The sequence below is a fragment of the Plecotus auritus genome (assembly GCF_963455305.1).
Source record: "Plecotus auritus genome assembly, chromosome: 9".
NCBI lineage: Eukaryota > Metazoa > Chordata > Mammalia > Chiroptera > Vespertilionidae > Plecotus > Plecotus auritus.
In genome coordinates, this window is record NC_137783.1 from 93,569,951 (window position 1) to 93,588,472 (window position 18,522).

Genomic DNA, 18,522 nt, shown 5'->3' on the forward strand with positions numbered 1-18,522 from the left:
TTAAGCATTTACCTGCATACCACAGTGGAGGTGGCCAGGTGATCAGAGGGGTGCAGCACACCGAACTCTGCCAGCACAAGGATTTCAGGTAAGGGAGGCTGCCTTGAAGGTGTGGAGTTGTGTCTAGCAGAGGTTTCTGCAGAGGCGGGACTCCACGATCCTCCTTTGTCCTAGTCTCCAGCACTGTTTTCATTTTCATCAGGGGAAAATCCCCACAGCGTATGTGTCCAGGAAGGAGATGCATGCGGTTCCAGCACATGTGCACCGGAACCAGCAGAAGTCTTCCGGGGGTGACAAGTCTCTGAAAAAACCCACCCGCCCTGCAGAGACAGACTGCCCACCGGCCATGTGCGTCATGACTGAAGACAAATAGGAGACACTTAAGAAGAGTCAACACAATGGCTAGTTTCATTTTTTTCTTTTTACTTGAAAACTTGTTTTAACCATCAAATTTTGTAAGTTATAAACCTGTACACTGTTGGGTTTTTGTTTTTTGGCTGTCTTTTTTGTTGTTTTTTTCTTTTCTTTTCTTTTTTTTTTTTTTTTTTTTTTTTTAGAAAAAGAACACCAGACTAATCCTGCCAATAGCAATATATGCAGAAACACTCCACTTCCATCAGGGGCAAGATTTACTGCAAGTGTTAGCTTTCCCCTTTGCATAAGGTTTGGTGTGTGAGGTGTGTGCAAGTTTAGGTGAGTGCACATGTGTGTGAAGAAATGATATGTTTTAGCCTGAATCTGAAATGGCATAGATATTAGAGACTGAGTAACTGGGCAAAACACACTCATTTAAAAAATGCCAATAAGAATATTTGCTTGAAAACAGAGAAAGTTGAATGAAAACAGTAGAACCAAAGAATGTTTACAGTACATTTTGAAATGACTAAAAAACACCATTTTCAAACCCCAAATCCTTCATGTGATTGCGTGTCGTTACCTCAGAAGGTTGCAGACCAACAGCATGGATGACTTAGAATTGTATTCGACCCCCCAAATTAAAGCATCCTGATAGGCATCAAATACAGTTATCTACAAAAGCTTGGAAAATTGAAACCATTATATACAATTTTATAAACATTTTAAACACCAAAACATACATCTTTTACAAACCAGCCTGTTTGCAACAGGTAAATTTACAAGACAATCTCTCCAGTACAGTGCTTAGAAAGAACTGCTTCCATTCCCCACACATTTCTCACTTCCCGAAATGCAGTAGTATGGGCTCATAAAATTGTTCAATAGTAGCAATTCAGGTATTGGTTTGCTGGAAGGGTACTATAGTACATACTAATGGGTCCAAACACGCTCCAGGTGACTATATGATTCTCTAGTGCATCCTAAACATTGGAAGAGACTTATTATGGCCTTTGTGTAATATTACATACTTGTAATTATTGCTTTCATTTTATTACATAAGGAAAGAAAATCTTAATTCTTTTCCTATCTCTTAGCCAATTGGCTAAATAGTAACTGATGCCAAAGCCACCAATGGTGACTTTAAACCCTAGAATTATACAACCAGAAGCTTAAAGACACTGGATTTTCACCAGAATAATGTGCAGTTGAACATTGCAGTACAAAACCCAGGGAAAACACAGAACCACCTGCTCACAGACCACACAAAATGATGACGCTGAAGAAATGCCTTTCCCAATCCCCATACCTCATGGTTTGAAGCTAAAAAACATAAGACATAAAAGACTAATCACTTTATCAATATCTGTGTCTTGGAAGGGCAGCAGAGGAAAGAGAAGAGATAATTATCTGGGCGACCCTTGCAAAAGGAACACTAAATCTTCCTGAATTTTCCCATATGAAAGCGTTTTCTGGACCTTAAATGATTTATTTTGCTATATCTTTCCTCAATTTCCTGACTTTGATTATGTAGACACAGCATTAATGGGGACAGTGGAGGTGGGGTGGGGGTGGAAGTAAATAGGAGATAATTGAATATATATATGGCAAACGTAGGTTTATAGTTGTGAGTATGTGGAACAGAATTTATCCTTATACTATTTATTCTTGAATTATATATTTTCCATACAAACAACTGTCAACCTACTTTTACTCACCACTATATATCTTAATTGCTTTTTTTCTAGGCTGTACTAGTGATTCCTAAAGGGAATCCCAGGGAAGTTCTAGGAATGCAGCATAAATTCCCTTTCCAGGCCTTCACACTGGTTCTCTGATAGGGAAAACAATTGCATGGACTTGATCTACACATATTGCTAAGTCTTCTCCAGTGGCGCTTTGTGAATGGGCAGGATGTGAGTACATGGAAAGCTGGCATGGAATGGAACTCAGCAGCCACAAGGCGTGTACAAGAAACTGAGTAAACACCTACTTTATTCACCCTTTACAGCCCCGGAGCTCTGCTTCCCATGTGACAAACATCCAGTCTAACCAGAATGTGCACCATAGAAGTAAAGTGCCTACAACAGGCCATGGCATTGGCTTCCAGGGGGCGGCACATACATGTGAGCAAAACGGGAAAACACTAATTGGCTTCAATCGTTTCCATGTGGTTCAGCAGAGTGGCGGTAGTAGAACAGACACCAGGCCTGGTATGAGGAAAAAAAGGAAGAACCAAAATGCACCTGGTCGATCATCTTATGAACTGAGTGTCACCAGAATTGATAACTAGTCTGGGTTCCATTCTGTAATTATCATTCCATCCTCATTTTAGAAAACATTCATTTGGTAAAAGCAGCATTTTCAAAGAAATGTGTGAATTCTGTAACTGTATGCTCCCTAGCGGAGCTGCTAGGAAACATGAGGTCATGAGGCTTCTAAAGAAATAATCTCCATGATTTCTAATCAAGAATGGTGGTAAGTCAGAAGGTCCAGCAGATGCCATGCCCCAGGCAGTGTAGCGGTGACCAATGTTACATGGAAAGAATATTGACCAAATGGATGTTCAGCTACTTAACCTCCTGTGTGAGGTTGGGCAAGTGCCTTCCCCTCTTTGGGCATGTTCCCTCTTCTATAAAAATAGAGGGTTAGACACATTTTAAGGACCCTTCCAAATCTTCAAATCAGCAGACATCCCACCTAGTTCCATCTGACTGAAAACCATTTCATAATCTACAGGGAAGTCCAATTTTCCAAAAAGTGCAAAGCTACGTGTTCACAGGGTAATGAATAAAAACATACCATGCTTGTCTGGTATACATTTAGCTGCAGAACTACTCTGCAACAAACCAGGGAAGCTCTCCTGATGAAAGCGGTATTTTATATAGGTCAGCGCCAAGGGAGGGCACGGTTTTCTTGGGTGACTTCACAACCGCATTAGGTTCTATTTATTCTTTCATTATGGTGTCAGTCAGGCATTCTCCCTGGAGGGGATGCTGTGTAAGCAATAGTGACTCACTGGCATTAATGTCCTTCTAATATTTCCTGGGGGCGAGAAATGAATTGTTGGTTTTACTTTGATGGGATTTATGACATTGCATCATTAAAAGTGTAGCAGTGATTCCATTCTAGACCATTAGCTCGTCATTTTCTCCATGATTCTGGCAAATGTGCTTCTTATTGTAAGAAAAATACCAAAGATTTTTATCCTCCAAAGCAGCGTGGTTGAAATGCATGCATTTCAAGCCCACGGTGCAGATAATGCTTCCGTGAGTAGGTCTAAGTAAGAGACAGGAAGAGGAGAAAAGCCGAAACATTTGTGAAATGTATCTGTGGACTCAGGAAGCTTGACAATGAAAAGGAATTTTTTTTTTTTTTTTTTTTACAACAAACTTCAGAAACACTGACTCCTACAAAGAAGTGGATTGGACATAATTGAAACAACTAAAAATATGTCTGAGTGGGTGATAAACAGACTCGGGATGGCACAATTACACACCAATGCCATGTGTCATCAGAAACTGTGGACACAGATTTGCTTGTGAAGCAGATAGTGCAAATATGCATTTACTTACCATGGCCACCACACACGCAGCCATCATCTGATTGAAGCAAAAGAGGAAAGTCACTCAACGTGTCAACGTTCAGCTTCGAGTGCTGAGTTATTGTACTTCCAGTGGGATGATTCCCCTGTCAATTTTGGAAACTCAAGGCCAAAGTCCACATGTCAGATAGAGGAGAACCCCAGGGTGTAATGAAACATTACACATTTTTCAAACAAGAGTTTAGTTCCGGAAAATGATAACAAAATACTGTTTTGTTTTTTTTTAAAAAGTACAGTTTTGCTTTAAGTTAATATAAATGGCAGTACCAAAATAAGGTTAACTGAACCGGAGTAAAGTATGGCATTTGGTGTTTCTCTGACATCATAGAGATTAGAGAAACTGGAAGGTCTGCCTCACAGGCAGAATTTTGAACGTAGTCCATAGCCTAAGACGTCCACGTTCGCGGTCCTCAAGAGCAGCCTTACTGAGTGCAAGCACGTGCTTGTACATAGGCCCACACACACACACTATTATAATTTATACACAAAAACTAATCTACTTTTCTACAAACACAATTGGACTTATAGTGGTGATGCTAACCAATTTAGAACAACACTCAAATTGTATTTACATTATCAAGAATTGTGATTAGCTGGCTGAACACTTTGAAAGTGTTATATTTGATTTTTTCCCCTAAATTTGTGAATTCTGCTTAAACCTCTAAATATCTCTCATTCTAGAGAATAAAGTATCAAAATATTACTTTTTTCCCCCTTTTAATTCCTGATTCTCAGAAGAAATGCCAATTTCTGCAGGAGTGTTAAAATTGTAGTTACAGCCAGGAATGTTTCATGGAAAAAAGATAATCACATTCTTTCTAATGCATGAACAATGTTAACCTCCCCAGCCCACAAAGTGGTACCCAAATATCCTCTTGTTCCTTTTCATTATACCTTTCTCAAAGATCACAAAACCCAACTATATAATATTGGATGCTTAACACAAACAAAAATAACTAAGCATACTAAACATGTTACCTAAACCTAATTTTATAGCTGAAAATTGGGCAGCTTATAAAAAAAAAAGTTGATTTTAAAAGGCTCCAGCCCATTTTCTTGTTTGTTTAATAATACCTGTTTTTCTTTTCTTTTGCCTAAGTGACTAACTTTTCCAACAATGATAACTAGTATTTTCATTCCCTCTCCCCCACCATTGGCTGAAAATTACATGCCTCTTTGCTCACTGTTGCCAGTTATTAATACTGCAAGGGCTGATGCTGGAATACTTTCCAGGGCACAATACTGCACAAAGCCATACAAGACCGACCGTGTAACTTAGGGGGTGCAATGTATTCCCCCTTTAAAACCTCGGCGAGCTTTCTTGGTCATGAATGCAGGTACATACTGCAAGGGCGATCAGTCCCCTCTCAGAAACAATTTCTGAGCCTTTTCCTTTTCACCCAACTGACTTGAAACAGCTTGACTTGTGAAGAAGGTCCCAGTGGGAAATACCTGCATTTCCTCCTCGCTCAACACACTGCTCTGCATGGAGACGCAAGCCCAGCCAGACTCCTTCCGTACCAACCAGTGCAAAGCACCGAGGCGCGTCCCCTACACTTGGGTCTGGTGTTGAGTCTCCATAAAGGGGATGTGAAGGCTGGCGAGGCTGAGCTCGCCCACGCTCTCGTAGTCACTCATGGCTACTTCGGCATCCTCGAAGCCACAGCTGGCCGACACATCAGAGGATGAGGTGCCTCTGGAGTTGTGCAAAGATAGAGACACACTGTCTGCTGGGCCCGCTGTCTCGGTGCCCGGGTTCATGTTGACAGCAAAAGTACTAAATTCACAGCCGGCAGGCGGGCCCACCAGCTCTGCTTCGTTGGGGAATGGGTGAGGTGGGAGGTACTGGCTGGGATGGAACTGGGGCCTCCTCCTGCAGTCTGGGCTCAGGGTGCCGGCCAGTGAGACAGGCTGGGAGGGTGGCAGGGCCTCGTACTGGTCTGGGAAGTCCTCCGGCAGGGGAGGGGGCAGCTGGTCCTGACTCAAGAACTCCTCTTCATGAGGGGGCGGGTACTCGCTGTCAATGTCATAGCCGCCCAGGTAGTAGTCGCTCTCCAGCTCCCGTGTGCTGCCCTGGTGTGCAGAGCCTCCCTCCTGGTTCTCATAGTTGGGCACCTCCTCTATGTCCGACAGGCGGGCAGCTGGCATCCAGTCAGAGGTGTCCCAGTGATAGGCTGTGAGCAAAGAAGCCCTGATAGTTAATTTCCTCCAGGCTGGAGTTGGGGCAGGGTTTGGAAAGGAGCAGATAAGGAACCTGGCATGCAATTCACATCCGAGGGACCCTAAGAAGCCAAGTCACGTGCATGCTCCTTTCAGGCTCAATCAGGGGCCAGCCCATGCTCTGGCCCTGGGGGAGCAAGGCAATGGCAGCTCTGAGAGCTGGGGCTGCAGCACCTTACACCCAGCCATGCCATAGAGATGGCCAGCGAGGGCCTGCTGAGGATCCTAGAACCTCCACCCCATCCTCTCTTCCTATCCCTACGCCAAGTGCAGAGCCAGGCTGGCAACGTGCTCCCAGAGAGATAGGCGTCAGCTGTCCTGTGGACCACAAAAGTCAGGGAGGTGTGCACGCAAGTGGATGAACCGCACGCAGAGAAGTAGCTGGGGGAGGAGAGATGTGGGCAGGGCTTTCACCTCTAATACCAAGCTCACAAGACACCTGGAACATGCAAAACGCAAATCAAAGAAAAATGGAGGGAGAGGGACAGGGTAAGAACGAACTCAGCAATTCAGAACACAGAAATAAAATGTTATGCTGGGGTCACAGCAGAGTCACCTCGGTTGTAGTTCTGTCCTTGATCCATGACAGACACTGTTTAAACACAAAGTGAGAGGTAAAACTGATCATCCAAGCCATGTGCAGGGGGCAAAGGAGAACATTTTAGATGTCTTGAAAACATGCCTCTATTTCTCCCCACTATTATCTAGGAAATAAAAAGATAAATCCCATCTACACCGGGCCCTAAGTGTATCATGACACTAATATAAGTTACCTGATTGAAGTTGATTCCCATTATATCATAGCTTTTAATGATTTCTTAAGTATTCCCACTCATAGTAGGTGTTCAATGAATATATGTTGCATGTCAGAATGAATTTAGCATTAATCTCGATTCCAAGTATTTGGGTACTCTTCTCTTGGAAGAAATTTTATAAAAAGAGCATCCCATATATTTGAAAAAATTATAAACTTGAATTTTTTTTCAAAATTTTAAAATTTATCCCAATTCCTAGAGAAATATCCAGTGTCTCCCTTGAAAGCACCTGTATTGTGCCTGCTCTATTGCTAGCTGATCAAAATCACCCCTAGTTCAAAGTAACAAGGATGCAATATTTCCAAAAGTATAACTCTTTACACAAAGAAATGCTATGGAAGAAAAAAAGTAAATACCTTCATTTTCTATAGTGTCAACTACATTGTTGACAAGCTGAATGACAGTCACTATGGATGCTTGTGGCCAGGAAAAGAAGACATGAGGGAGGGGAAGGACAGCTTCAGGTTAGTTATGTATTTTAAACATATGTTAATTTTTCTTAACAACAGCAATAGCAACAACAAAGGTGCAGCATGCAAACACCCAGAGCCTTCCCACAGTCCATCCAGCAGCCAGTGATCCAGTGGACACTTTTTTCCAGGGTCCCAGGATTCTGGAAACAGAAGGGAAATGGCACACATCTGGGGCCATCCCTCCTGAAAGGCAGGATGGGCAGGGATTGCTGGGTCATAAATTCACACTTCATGGCCCAGTGAAATCAATCTAGGAAGTCAATGGCTCATCAAGCTCAGGCTAATTTCTCATTAGCAACTCCCAGAAGCTCTAGAGAAGACCTCACTATTCCCAAAGAGAATTCTTTGTTGATCAGCCATGCCGCCACGACCAAATGCCATGATGCCTTTGCAGGACTGGTGGCTTCACTCTCACACGATGCCACCGTAGCCTAGAATGACCCAAGGCCCAGTTCTCTCCAGTACAGTGTAGACAGACATCAGCATTTGACCTCTGAAATAGGATCAGGGAAGGAGATTTCTGTATGCTACAGGAGTTGCATTAACACTGGGTACCAGCAACTTGTTAAAACTAATGAGAATTCCTAGTACTGCCTGCTCTAGTCAGGACCCATCCAGGATATTAAACATGTAAGTCTGAGCGTGTGACTTTAGAGCACACAGAGCAGAGCCCATGAGAATAGTCAACTTGGCATCATTGCGGGAGCTGCTGCCAGGAGTTTGGAAACTATCTGTTCTCGGTTGCTTCTCTACAAAACACAAACCGGTGACAGCTGTTCCTCTGGCTGGGGATGAGAAAAGGAGTGGGCACTCAGGCAAACAGATCTAGAGGCAGGCACCTGATCTCCTAAAAATGGTCTGAAGAAATGTGCTGCTACACAGTGTGTCATCCCAGCAGCCAGATAAACAGAGGATCTCAGGGGTGCCAGGTATTGGGGTGGAAGTGATTTTGGGGTGGTGGTGGTGAAAGTGGACTATTTTATTTCCATGACTGCTATGGCCTTTAAGCTCACCTGCTCCTGTGTTTACCTGGAGGGCAAAGACAATGTTGTTTTCATTTTATACTTCTGGGCACAAAATGTCCAGCATAGGGTTCAGCACACAGAAGAAACTCAACAAGGGTTTATGGGTTGAATGATTATATACAGTAATAAATATTCAACTTTTGCTAATCCTATATAATAAAAGGCTAATATGCAAATCAACCGAATGGCAGAACGACTGGTTGCTATGATGTGCACTGACCACCAGGGGGCAGACACTCAACGCAGGAGCTGCCCCCTGGTGGTCAGTGTGCTCCCCCTGTGGGAGCTCAGCCTCTCCCGCCTCTGCAGCAGCTCTAAGGATGTCTGACTGCTGGCCTAGGCCCGCTCCCAGCCATCAGTTGGACATCCCCTGAGGGCTCCCAGATTGCCAGAGGGTGCAGGCTGGGCTGAGGGTGCCCCCCCGCCCTGCCCTCCTGAGTTCATGAATTTCATGCACCAGGCCTCTAGTTGCTTATAAATGAGAAAATGACATAGGTGAGGCTAACTATCTCTGTGGATGACTATTTGAAATTATTCTCAGTTCACCACTCTTGCTGTACTAAGACCATTTCTGCTACAAGGGGCACAACCCATCCTCCAAAGCTAGTTCCTCAGCTCTGGAAACCCAGTCCAGCAACTTCTTCATTAACGTAAGTTCACAAGAGGCAGAGGTAGCTGCTTTGGAGTGTCAAGGAGGTCCATGAACCACATGGAGTTGCATGCAACATCTGGGTGTATGTGCATTTTTCTAAGGAGCTGATGCATCGTATTCAATAGATTCTGTGAAGGCCCTTGACCCCAAGTGATCATAAGGGGGTTCAACTGAATAAAGATGTCACTTCTATGGGAAGGAGTTTTTATGGGAAGGTCTTGCCTCTTAACTAATTTCTAATAATATGGAGGTTGGATGTATAGTGAAGAGATAATCATTAGTAAAATTTTAAAAACACACACAAATAAATTACACTGTTTGCTAGTGGGTGTCATTTGGGATGAGGCAGTTCCATTATGATCCAAATCAAAGAGGACACATTACTGGAGGCCCAGGGTAACCTTGACAACCTCTGATGTAGATCCCCGGGCCTACTCATAGTTGCAGCTCAATAGATGCTCCTTCAGCAATGAGGCCCAACAATGGAGCCAACCAGAAAGCTGGTGAACACATGCAAATGCCCAGGATCAGGTCAAGAACCCAAACTGGTCACATCCCCTTCCTCTCAACCACTGATGCCAGCACAGGAAGCGGAAGCCACCCCGGGGAGACAGATCCATGATTGCTTACCATTGTCGTCACCAGAATCCGACTGGAAGGAGCTCAGGGACTGCACTTCAGAGTTGCTGCCTTTGTTACTGCCTGCAAAGCAGGTCACTTCTCCCGGGTCATCAACTCCTTTGTCTTGGTGGACAGCGAGAGAACAAGCAGAAATGACACTGGTTACCTCGTGCGTACTTCCAGCCCAGCCACCCCCGGAGTTCACTTCTCAGAGCTCTTTCATTTGCTCAGAGAAAATAATTTAGCTCCACAGCAGAGAATTGATTGTGCCACTGGGGGCAAAGGTCCGTCTGTCAATCAAGTGATTTACATTATGGATTCAAACCCTTAACCCTTGGTAAATGAGCTTCCAAATAGCTGACAGCCCAAAGTAGCTGCTCCCTCCTCAAAGGGAAGCCTAACTGAAGAGTGAACTGGGATGAAGTGCCGGGCTGCTCTCTGCCATTCAGAGTTCATTTAAATCATTTACATGAACCCATGTGGTGTCAACACCGGGTTAAAGGAGATTCCTTTTAAAATAGGGGTATACATATTTTATAGGCAAGAATGCCTTTGCATTATTCTGACTTCCATCTCTGGGGAGCGAGTGGAGTTCTCAGAACTGCCTTCTAGAGGGCAGTGTCGCATCAGCTTTGGGAATGACAGTGTTCTGCACTCAGGTAGGAGGGCAGCGGGCCATGTAGAGGTGCCCTTATCCACACACTTCCTCCTTTGCCATACAAAGACAGACTGAACTCTCTCTCTCTCTCTCCAGGGCTACCTTCTTATTTGATGGACTAAGGAAAACAATAAAAACAACCTATATTTTGAAACTGTCAAGTGAAAAATGAATTAGCCACCTAGAGATTGTCTTGCCAGCTAACTGCCTTGCTTAACAAAGAAAGAAATGTATTTAATAAAAACCCAATAATACTTTGGGGGGAAATGTGAGATTTGGCCGGAGGTGGATTCTAGAAATAAAGCTGTCACATGACGAAGTGGGTGGAGGGAAATGATCACTAGGAAAGCTTCAAATCACCCTGTAACATGATGGCATGATGGTATGAAGAGTTGGAGACTTGTGACTCAAGGAAAAGTTGCTCCTGCTCGTGGCTGGGGAAATCCCTGATTCTCCCACAAAGGGTGATGGCAGTACCGGGCACCTGCTGTCAGATGCTGAAGACACAGCAAAATTCTGAGCTAGATAAACAACTCATCTGAGTGGAGAGAGACGCCCACCAGGGAGAAATTCACCTCCCAACAGCCACACCACAGACAATATGAAGATGTGCCTTTGAAAAGCACAAAGTGGGCACCAGGCTTAGCCCTGAACACAAGGGAAAGAATGACAAATGATCTATCCTGGTGAATATAGTGCTGTGCATAAAACTGCTCTCTCCATGTCTCCATTTATTCAAACCCCACTTTTTCATTGTTAAATAAAAATGGGTCTTTCCTTTATCTAGTGCAAGCATGTCAAACTCATGGTCCATGGGCCGCATGCCTCATTTACTAGTATTTGGCCCGTTTTAGCCTTTGAGTTTGACATGCTTGATCTAGTTGATTGGCAAGTTTAACTTTATAGATGATTTGGGAGAGAATATATTTATGGTAAAAAGTCCAAAGACATCAACTTAAAGTATAAATATGTCTCTAGAAAACCAGAGTCAGCAGATGTAGAACAGTTGGGGCAGCTCTAGAATAGAACAGAGGCCCGCTTCTATCAAGGGATGCTCTCTCTCTTACATCTGTCTCCCTCCTTCCTGCTATAGCTTCCAAGGGCAGTGTTGGTAAGACCACAGGCTCTGAACTCAGGTTTGAATTGTCACCTCCCCCTCTTACTAGCTACTTTCCATTAGGCAAGTTATTTGGATTTAAGATGATCCCCACACTGCAGTGATGCTTTTTAAATTTTTAATCCTCACCCAAGGTTATATATATTTTTTTATTGATTTAAGGGAGAGAAAGAGAGAGAGAAGGAGAGAGAGAGGAGAAAGAAACATCAATCAGCTATGTGTCCCTATGGGGATCAAACTTATAACCTAGGTATGTGACCTGACCAGGAATCAAACCCACAACCTTTTGGTGTATGGGACCATGCTCTAACCAACTGAGCCACCTGGCCAGGGTTGCAGTGATGGCTTTATATGTTTATCTGGTGCATCTGTTTTCTCACTAAATCTCTTTGTCTTGAACCTTTGCCTTCTGGATTCTGTCTTGGTAACTAACTGAAACACTCTTGAGATCATTAAGAATCTTCTAGATGCTGAGTGCAATTCAGATTTTAGCCTGTGTCCTCCTTGACAGTTTTACTGTACTCAGCCCTGCAGACCTTATTGATAGCATTGGCTTCTGCATGGCTGCCCCTTCCTTTTTTCCGTGCTCTCTTTGTTGAGACACGTAGGCATCTCCTACATGTAGGCACCTCCATGGTTCTTTTGCAGGCCCAGTTTAACGATCCTCTCTGCTCCTGCTCCCCCAGGGAGCTCACCCTCCTAGAGGTTCAACCATCCTGCATGCAGGTGTCCACCTCTAGCCTCACCTATCTCCTGACACCCCTTGTGTGTCCTTTCCACTGTCCAGATGTTCTCTGCTTCTGGAAGGCCCCCTCCAATAGTTTCCTACCAAAATCTTACTCATGCTTAACAACACCAGTAGCATGCCCCTTTCCTCCTGGAGGACACCCAGTGTCTCCTCAGCTGCATATGCTCGCTAGCTTCATTTGAAACCTTCTTCTCTCCCTACCTTCTACCCCAACATACATCATAGTACACCCAGGGTGTCCCTGCTACTCAAATAGAAAGCTAATTGACCTAGTAAAAAGACACAGGTTACAATAGAGCTTGTCTTAGTTTCATCCTGACTGATGTTAGGGCAGGGGAAACAATCACCATCCCTCACCCAGATGTTCACAATCACCATCTAATTAGTCTCTCTACTTTCTTCTTTCATTGGTCCTATTTAGTCTTTTCTCCTAGGAATAGAGCCATCTTTTAAAAATATAAATTAGATTATGGCACTCAGCTGCTTCAAAACCCCAGAGGCTCGCTGTTCAAATGCACCCATGCCCCCGGGTGCTCACCAAGTTACAACCAAGTTACATTGATCTCCTCCCTGGTCTTCAACATGCCCAGGGCTTTCCCACCCCCAGGCCTTTGAACCTGTGGCTCTTCCCTTTGCCTAGAATACTGCTGCATGAGGCCACAGGGCTGGGAAACACCACCATCTGGCCCAGACCACTCTTCCCGCCTGTGGTTCACTCTCTTGTTTATGGACCCTGCATTCCAGTCAAATAGAACAACTTGCTTTCCTTCTGGTCATGTGGAATGTCCTCCTTTCTCCAGATCTATAATCCACCAGGATCCAACTCAAATGCCTTTGCTCTTCTCAAGTTGGCACTCTGTAAGACCGGAACACTCTCTTCCTCAGACCCTCCAGAGCGCACTCTCTGGGCATCATTCCTGTAGCTACACTGCTTGCTTTAGCACCAATGGTGCGCTACTGTGAGAAGAGCATGGGCTTCAGGGTTTGGCGGCCCTGCACTGCAGTACCTCTCATTAGCTTTTAGACTCTCACTAGCCACATCAGAGCCTCATTTCCCCCATCTGTAAATGGGGATAGGAACTAGAGCAGTTTTTCAGGGCTGATCTGTGAACACAATATCAGAACATGTCATAATGAGTGCCTGTCTCTGCGGGTTCTCTCTCCCTCCCCGAACCTCCTTCTCAAGTGCCCACACACCTGCGGCTTCCCGTGACCGCCAGTGGAAAAGGTAATAGATAATGACGCATAACTTCCTACTCACTCTCAGTCCCCGCATCCCAGCCATTCTTCCGGATGGAATCGCAGTCCGAGCGGCAGGGTGACACGGCGGGCAGGTTAGGGGCCACGCTGCACACCACCACACCCCGCCTGGCCGTCAGGATGCGTGGTGACTCGGGGTGGAAGGTGGTCATCTCCTGGTGCTCGCCCCCCAGCCCGTCCACGATCTTGTCCAGGTTGCTCCTGGAGTCGCTCTGGAAGCAGGGGGTGTAGGCCATGGGGCGCACAGGCACCTGCGGGGGCCCCACCTCCTGGTAGAGGTTGCGGCCGTCCCCACCGCCCCGCAGGTTCCGGAAGGGAATGCCGTTGCTCTTGTGGAGCAGCGCGGCCGTGGCGGGGTCCTGCACCAGCGTGATGTTGTTGCGGGAGTAGTGCTTGCGGAAGACCTTCTTGCGGAAGACGATGAACAGGACCACCAGGATGAAGATGATGAAGAGGACCACGGCGATGCCGATGAGCTCCTCCTTGCCCACGTAGGCGTGGCCGGCCTGGATGTTGGGCACCACCACGGGGCGCAGCCCGCAGTGCGGGCCCACGAAGCCCGGCGTGCAGTTGCACAGGAAGGTGCCAAACACATTGACGCAGGAGCCGCCGTTCTCGCACTCCTCCCGCTCGCACTCATTGATGTCCTCTTCACACCTGCGGGGCCAAACACACACAAGCCCCCTCTCCAGCCTCGGACCTGACCACGCAGGCTCCTACCCTGGAGCTCCAATTAAAACTGATGTCTTGAAAAGAAAAGCACGCACCACGAAAAGGGTGTGATGGTGTGTGTGCGGGAGGCGGCCTGCATCATCAGCATGCATTAAGGTATTTCTCTCCCCAGTCTCTCCCAGGTAGTCTGACCCTACCCTGGTGGGGGCAAGGGAAAGGCTGTTTTGGGAGAGAAGAGAAGGAGCAAAAAGAGAAAGGATGGATGCTGTTGACGAGGTACTGGTTTCCAAATTCTTGGGGCCAGACACATTTCGGAATTTAAATTTTGCAATTTTAGAAATGACATATAGTACATGTCTTTTATATTATGTAAAATACCCACCCCACCCAAGAAACAGGCATAGGACCCAAAATCAATATACCACAGTAAAACATATAGGTATTTACACTAAATGAAAGAAATAAAGACTAGAAATAGTCTTATAGTAGCTTTGGCTGTCCGGAGCACCAAATTAGTTTGCCACTAATTTATCCACAATCCTGTCAGTTCTCTGAGCTTTGGGTTTTATAGAATTACAGGAAAAGGCCTGTGAAACTCTACATACCCTATATGGAGTTTCCTGAGAGGAGAAAGTCTTTAGTTCTGACAATTTCCTGTAATGGTTACAGTAATTTTTGGCCTTTGTGCAACTGGGGTAATGGGGTGTGATCGGTAATAGGTGGGTAGGTGCATGGAGGGCTACATATCTACAAATCTTCAGATTTTATGCCATGTTAAAAGCTAATGCCAATTGCAGCCCCAGCTGGGCGGCTCAGTTGGTTGGAGCATCATCCCTTACACCAAAAAGTTTGCAGGTTTGATTCCCCGATGGGGCACATGCCTAGGTTGTTGGTACCAAACAGACTTGGGGCAACCGATTGATGTTTCTCTCTCTCAAATCCTTAAAAACAAACAAACAAAACATATCCTCGGGTGAGGATTTAAAAAAACAACAGCGAATGCTAATGCAGATGACTAGGAAAAAATGACTAAAACATTCTAATGAAATATAATTAAATTACTTTTATTCTCTTTAAAACAATCCAAGACTTGCTTTGAGTGTAATTATAAGGCAAACATTTAACTCTTACTATTTCTTAGTTTGAAGTTATTTGAGAACACAGAGCCATTTTTCCTTCCCTTTTCTGTATTTCAGCAATTGTTTCGCTATATTCATTTAAAAGGCCCCATCACCTGTACTTTTGGTAACCCACTTCTTAAAATGTAGTCAAATATCTCTAATTTGAACAGATTGAAGGCAGGTCAGTTGGAAATTAGTCAGAATCACTGAGTATTTAAAAAATAAATGCAGCTTTATTACTTTAAATTGCATCCAAAGACTCAAAGTCGGTTAAGTATTTCCTGGTAAAGTCCTTGGGAGATTTGCTTTAATGAATACATAAGACTGATCTGTAATTAGTCTATCACTTGCTTGAGATTACATGTATAGACTTTTAAAGCCATCAAGGATGGATGAAGGTGGCATTTTAGTAAAAATTTAAAATATTTCCTTTTCATTCAACTAACACTTTAATTTCCCTATTTCTTGGGGGTGGGAGAGAAAAGATTTGCAAAGGAAAGATAGGCTTTAGTTTCTCAGAATGATCATAAAATGCTAAGCAGTAGAGTCCTGGTAATAATTTCTGGGGAAATGGATAGTATGTCTGCCTCAGAATTATATTGGAAGCATTAGGGGTCAGAGATTACTTTCTTTAGAAGAACTGTTTTCTTGGTTACAGGACACATAGTAATTATATAAAAATTTGAAAATACAGAGAAGTATAAAGTAAAATATATAAATTATCCATAACCACATTACCAGAGATAATCCCTGTTAACATTAGTCACTCGTAAGCACTCTTTATATAAAGACTAGAGGCCCGGTGCACAAAATTTGTGCACATGGGGGGGGGGGAGGGGGACTCAGCCCGGTCTGCACCCTCTTGCAATCCGGGATCCCTCTTGCAATCTGGGACCACTGGCTCCTAACCGCTGGCTCCTAACCACTTGCCTGCCTGCCTGATTGCCCATAACCACTCTGCCTGCCTGCCTGATTGCCTATAACCACTCTGCCTGCCTGTCTGATCACCCCTAACCGATTGCCTGCCTACCTGACCACCTCTAACCACTAGCCTGCCTGCCTCTTTGCCCCTAACCACCTCTGCCTGCCTGCCTGATCACCCCTAACCACTCTGCCTGCCTGCCTGATTGCCCCTAACTGCTTGCCTGTCTGCCTGATCACCCCTAACCACTCTGCCTGCCTGATTGCCCCTAACTGCCTCTGCCTTGGCCCCTCACCACTGTGGCTTCGTCTGGAAGGTCATTTTGCTGTCCATTCTAATTAGCATATTACACTTTTATTATTATAGACTAGAGGCCCATTGCATGAAATTTGTGCATGGGGGGGAGGAGGATCCCTCAGCCCAGCCTTCACCCTCTCCAATCCAGGACCCCTCTCACAATCTGGGACCACTGGCTCCTAACTGCTCACCTGCCTGCCTGCCTGATTACCCCTAACTGCCCTCCCCTGCCAGCCTGATCGCCCCTAACTGCCCTCCCCTGCTGGCCTGATCGCCCCTAACTGCTCCCCCCTGCTGGCCTGATCGCCCCCTAACTGCTCTCCCCTGCTGGCCTGATCACCCCTAACTGCCTCTGCCTTGGCCCCTGCCACCGTGGCTTTGTCTGGAAGGATGTCCGGAAGATGTCCAGTCTAATTAGCATATTACCCTTTTATTAGTATATATATTAACCCTTTGTCTGTCCTATCACTGGTCAATATTTCATTTCAGTTAGTTGTTTACTGTTTTGTCTTCTTAGCAATAAGAAACAGCATAAAAGACTTGAACAATCTCACTTACGTGACTCCAGTGAGCCCAGCTTTGCAACTGCAGATGAAAGTATTTCCTATGGGGTCGCAGGAGCCTCCGTTCCGACAAGGGTTTGGGAAGCAGGCTGTGATCTCTGATTCACAGTTTCTCCCGGTGAACTGTGAGAGACAGGAACACTGATAGCCTGGGGAAACAGAGGACCTCATGAGCCACAGATGCTGCTGGTAACACAGAGTGCACGGACTCGGTTATCACATGTCCTCCTAATTCCTTCCAAACCAAATCAAAGGCAGATCCCAAATTCCAAAGATGATTAGTAAATTGGTTATTTTGAACTTGAAACACAACTTTTCACAAAAATGCCATGTAATGGTTTGGGTATCCCACTAGTCCTCAAAAATTCACCTCATTAATCACATACATGAATGCTCGTGAGAATGGTAAGAGACACCCAAGGAACACCCAAGATTCCAAGAGAGAGACTAGGATGGGGAGGGAGATGCTACTCCCACCACACTGCTATTGTGAAGGTCAGGATGCTTCCAGACAAGAGTTTATCACAGGTACCATGCCCATGTCATCAGCTTCCCAAGAAGAGGTTTGTGTATTAAAGGTGAATGTTGTGAGACCTTGCATAGCTGAACATATCTTTATTTCACTCTTCTGCCTCTTTGATAGTTAGGTTGTGTATGGAATTCTAAGCAATTACCTCCATGTTACTTTTCAAGAAATCCGAAGTTGTTTTGTTTCCTCAAGTTTATGTGTGAACTGGTTTCTCTTCCCAATACCGTGTGTTGTCTTGTCCCCAGTTTTCTGGGAGTTCACAATGATGTACTTCAGTGTGGGTTTCTTTCAATCAGTGCTGGGTACTTGGTGGGCCCTTGCAATTTGGAAACTCTTGTCCTTTAACTTTGGGAAATTTTATTTATCACATTGACAGTTTCCTTTCCTTTGTTCTCTCTGTTCTGTCTTTATAGAACTTTTATGGTTTTCAGCTCAGATCTTTTGGATCTTGCTTGAATTTGGTCTGTCTCTCTTATATTACATCCCTGTGGGTTTTTGCTTTATTTTCTAAAAGTGTTTCTCAACTTTGGAAACTTTTGTGAGATTTTCATTTATGTTGTCATCTTCCAAGGGCTCTTTATTTGTTTGCTGAGGTTTTTTTTTTTTTTTTTTTTTTTTTTTTTTTAAAAACACATTGCACCTTGTTCCTATTTTGTGCTTGCAATATTTTCTCTTATATCTCTAAAGATATTAATAACATTTTTATGAATTTTTCTCCCAGCATAGTTTCCTCCAAGTTGCTTTTCTCTGCTTCTGTGTTTTGGTCTCTGTGATGGTAAATTTTATGTGTCAGACTGACTAGGCTATGGAGCCAAGTTGTTGGTCAAACACTATTCCAGATGTTGCTGTGAGGGTATCTGTGGATGTGATT

General features: G+C 44.6%; 1 protein-coding gene across 3 annotated transcripts in view; it reads right to left on the minus strand.

The window, feature by feature from the left end:
- Nucleotides 1–836: 836 nt before the first annotated feature.
- Nucleotides 837–18,522, minus strand: part of FAT3 (FAT atypical cadherin 3) — a gene marked incomplete at its 5' end in the record, with an annotated part of 523,102 nt that continues 505,416 nt past the window's right edge. For 2 of the 3 annotated variants that reach the window (XM_080642977.1, XM_080642978.1), the window contains 6 exons: nt 837–6,132; nt 6,735–6,770; nt 7,350–7,409; nt 9,774–9,887; nt 13,549–14,204; nt 17,118–17,271. In XM_080642977.1, coding sequence (XP_080499103.1) covers nt 5,510–6,132; nt 6,735–6,770; nt 7,350–7,409; nt 9,774–9,887; nt 13,549–14,204; nt 17,118–17,271 — 1,643 coding nt within the window. In that variant the 3' untranslated portion in view covers nt 837–5,509. The remainder of the gene's footprint in view (nt 6,133–6,734; nt 6,771–7,349; nt 7,410–9,773; nt 9,888–13,548; nt 14,205–17,117; nt 17,272–18,522) is intronic. The other variant, XM_080642976.1, reaches the window with a different exon arrangement.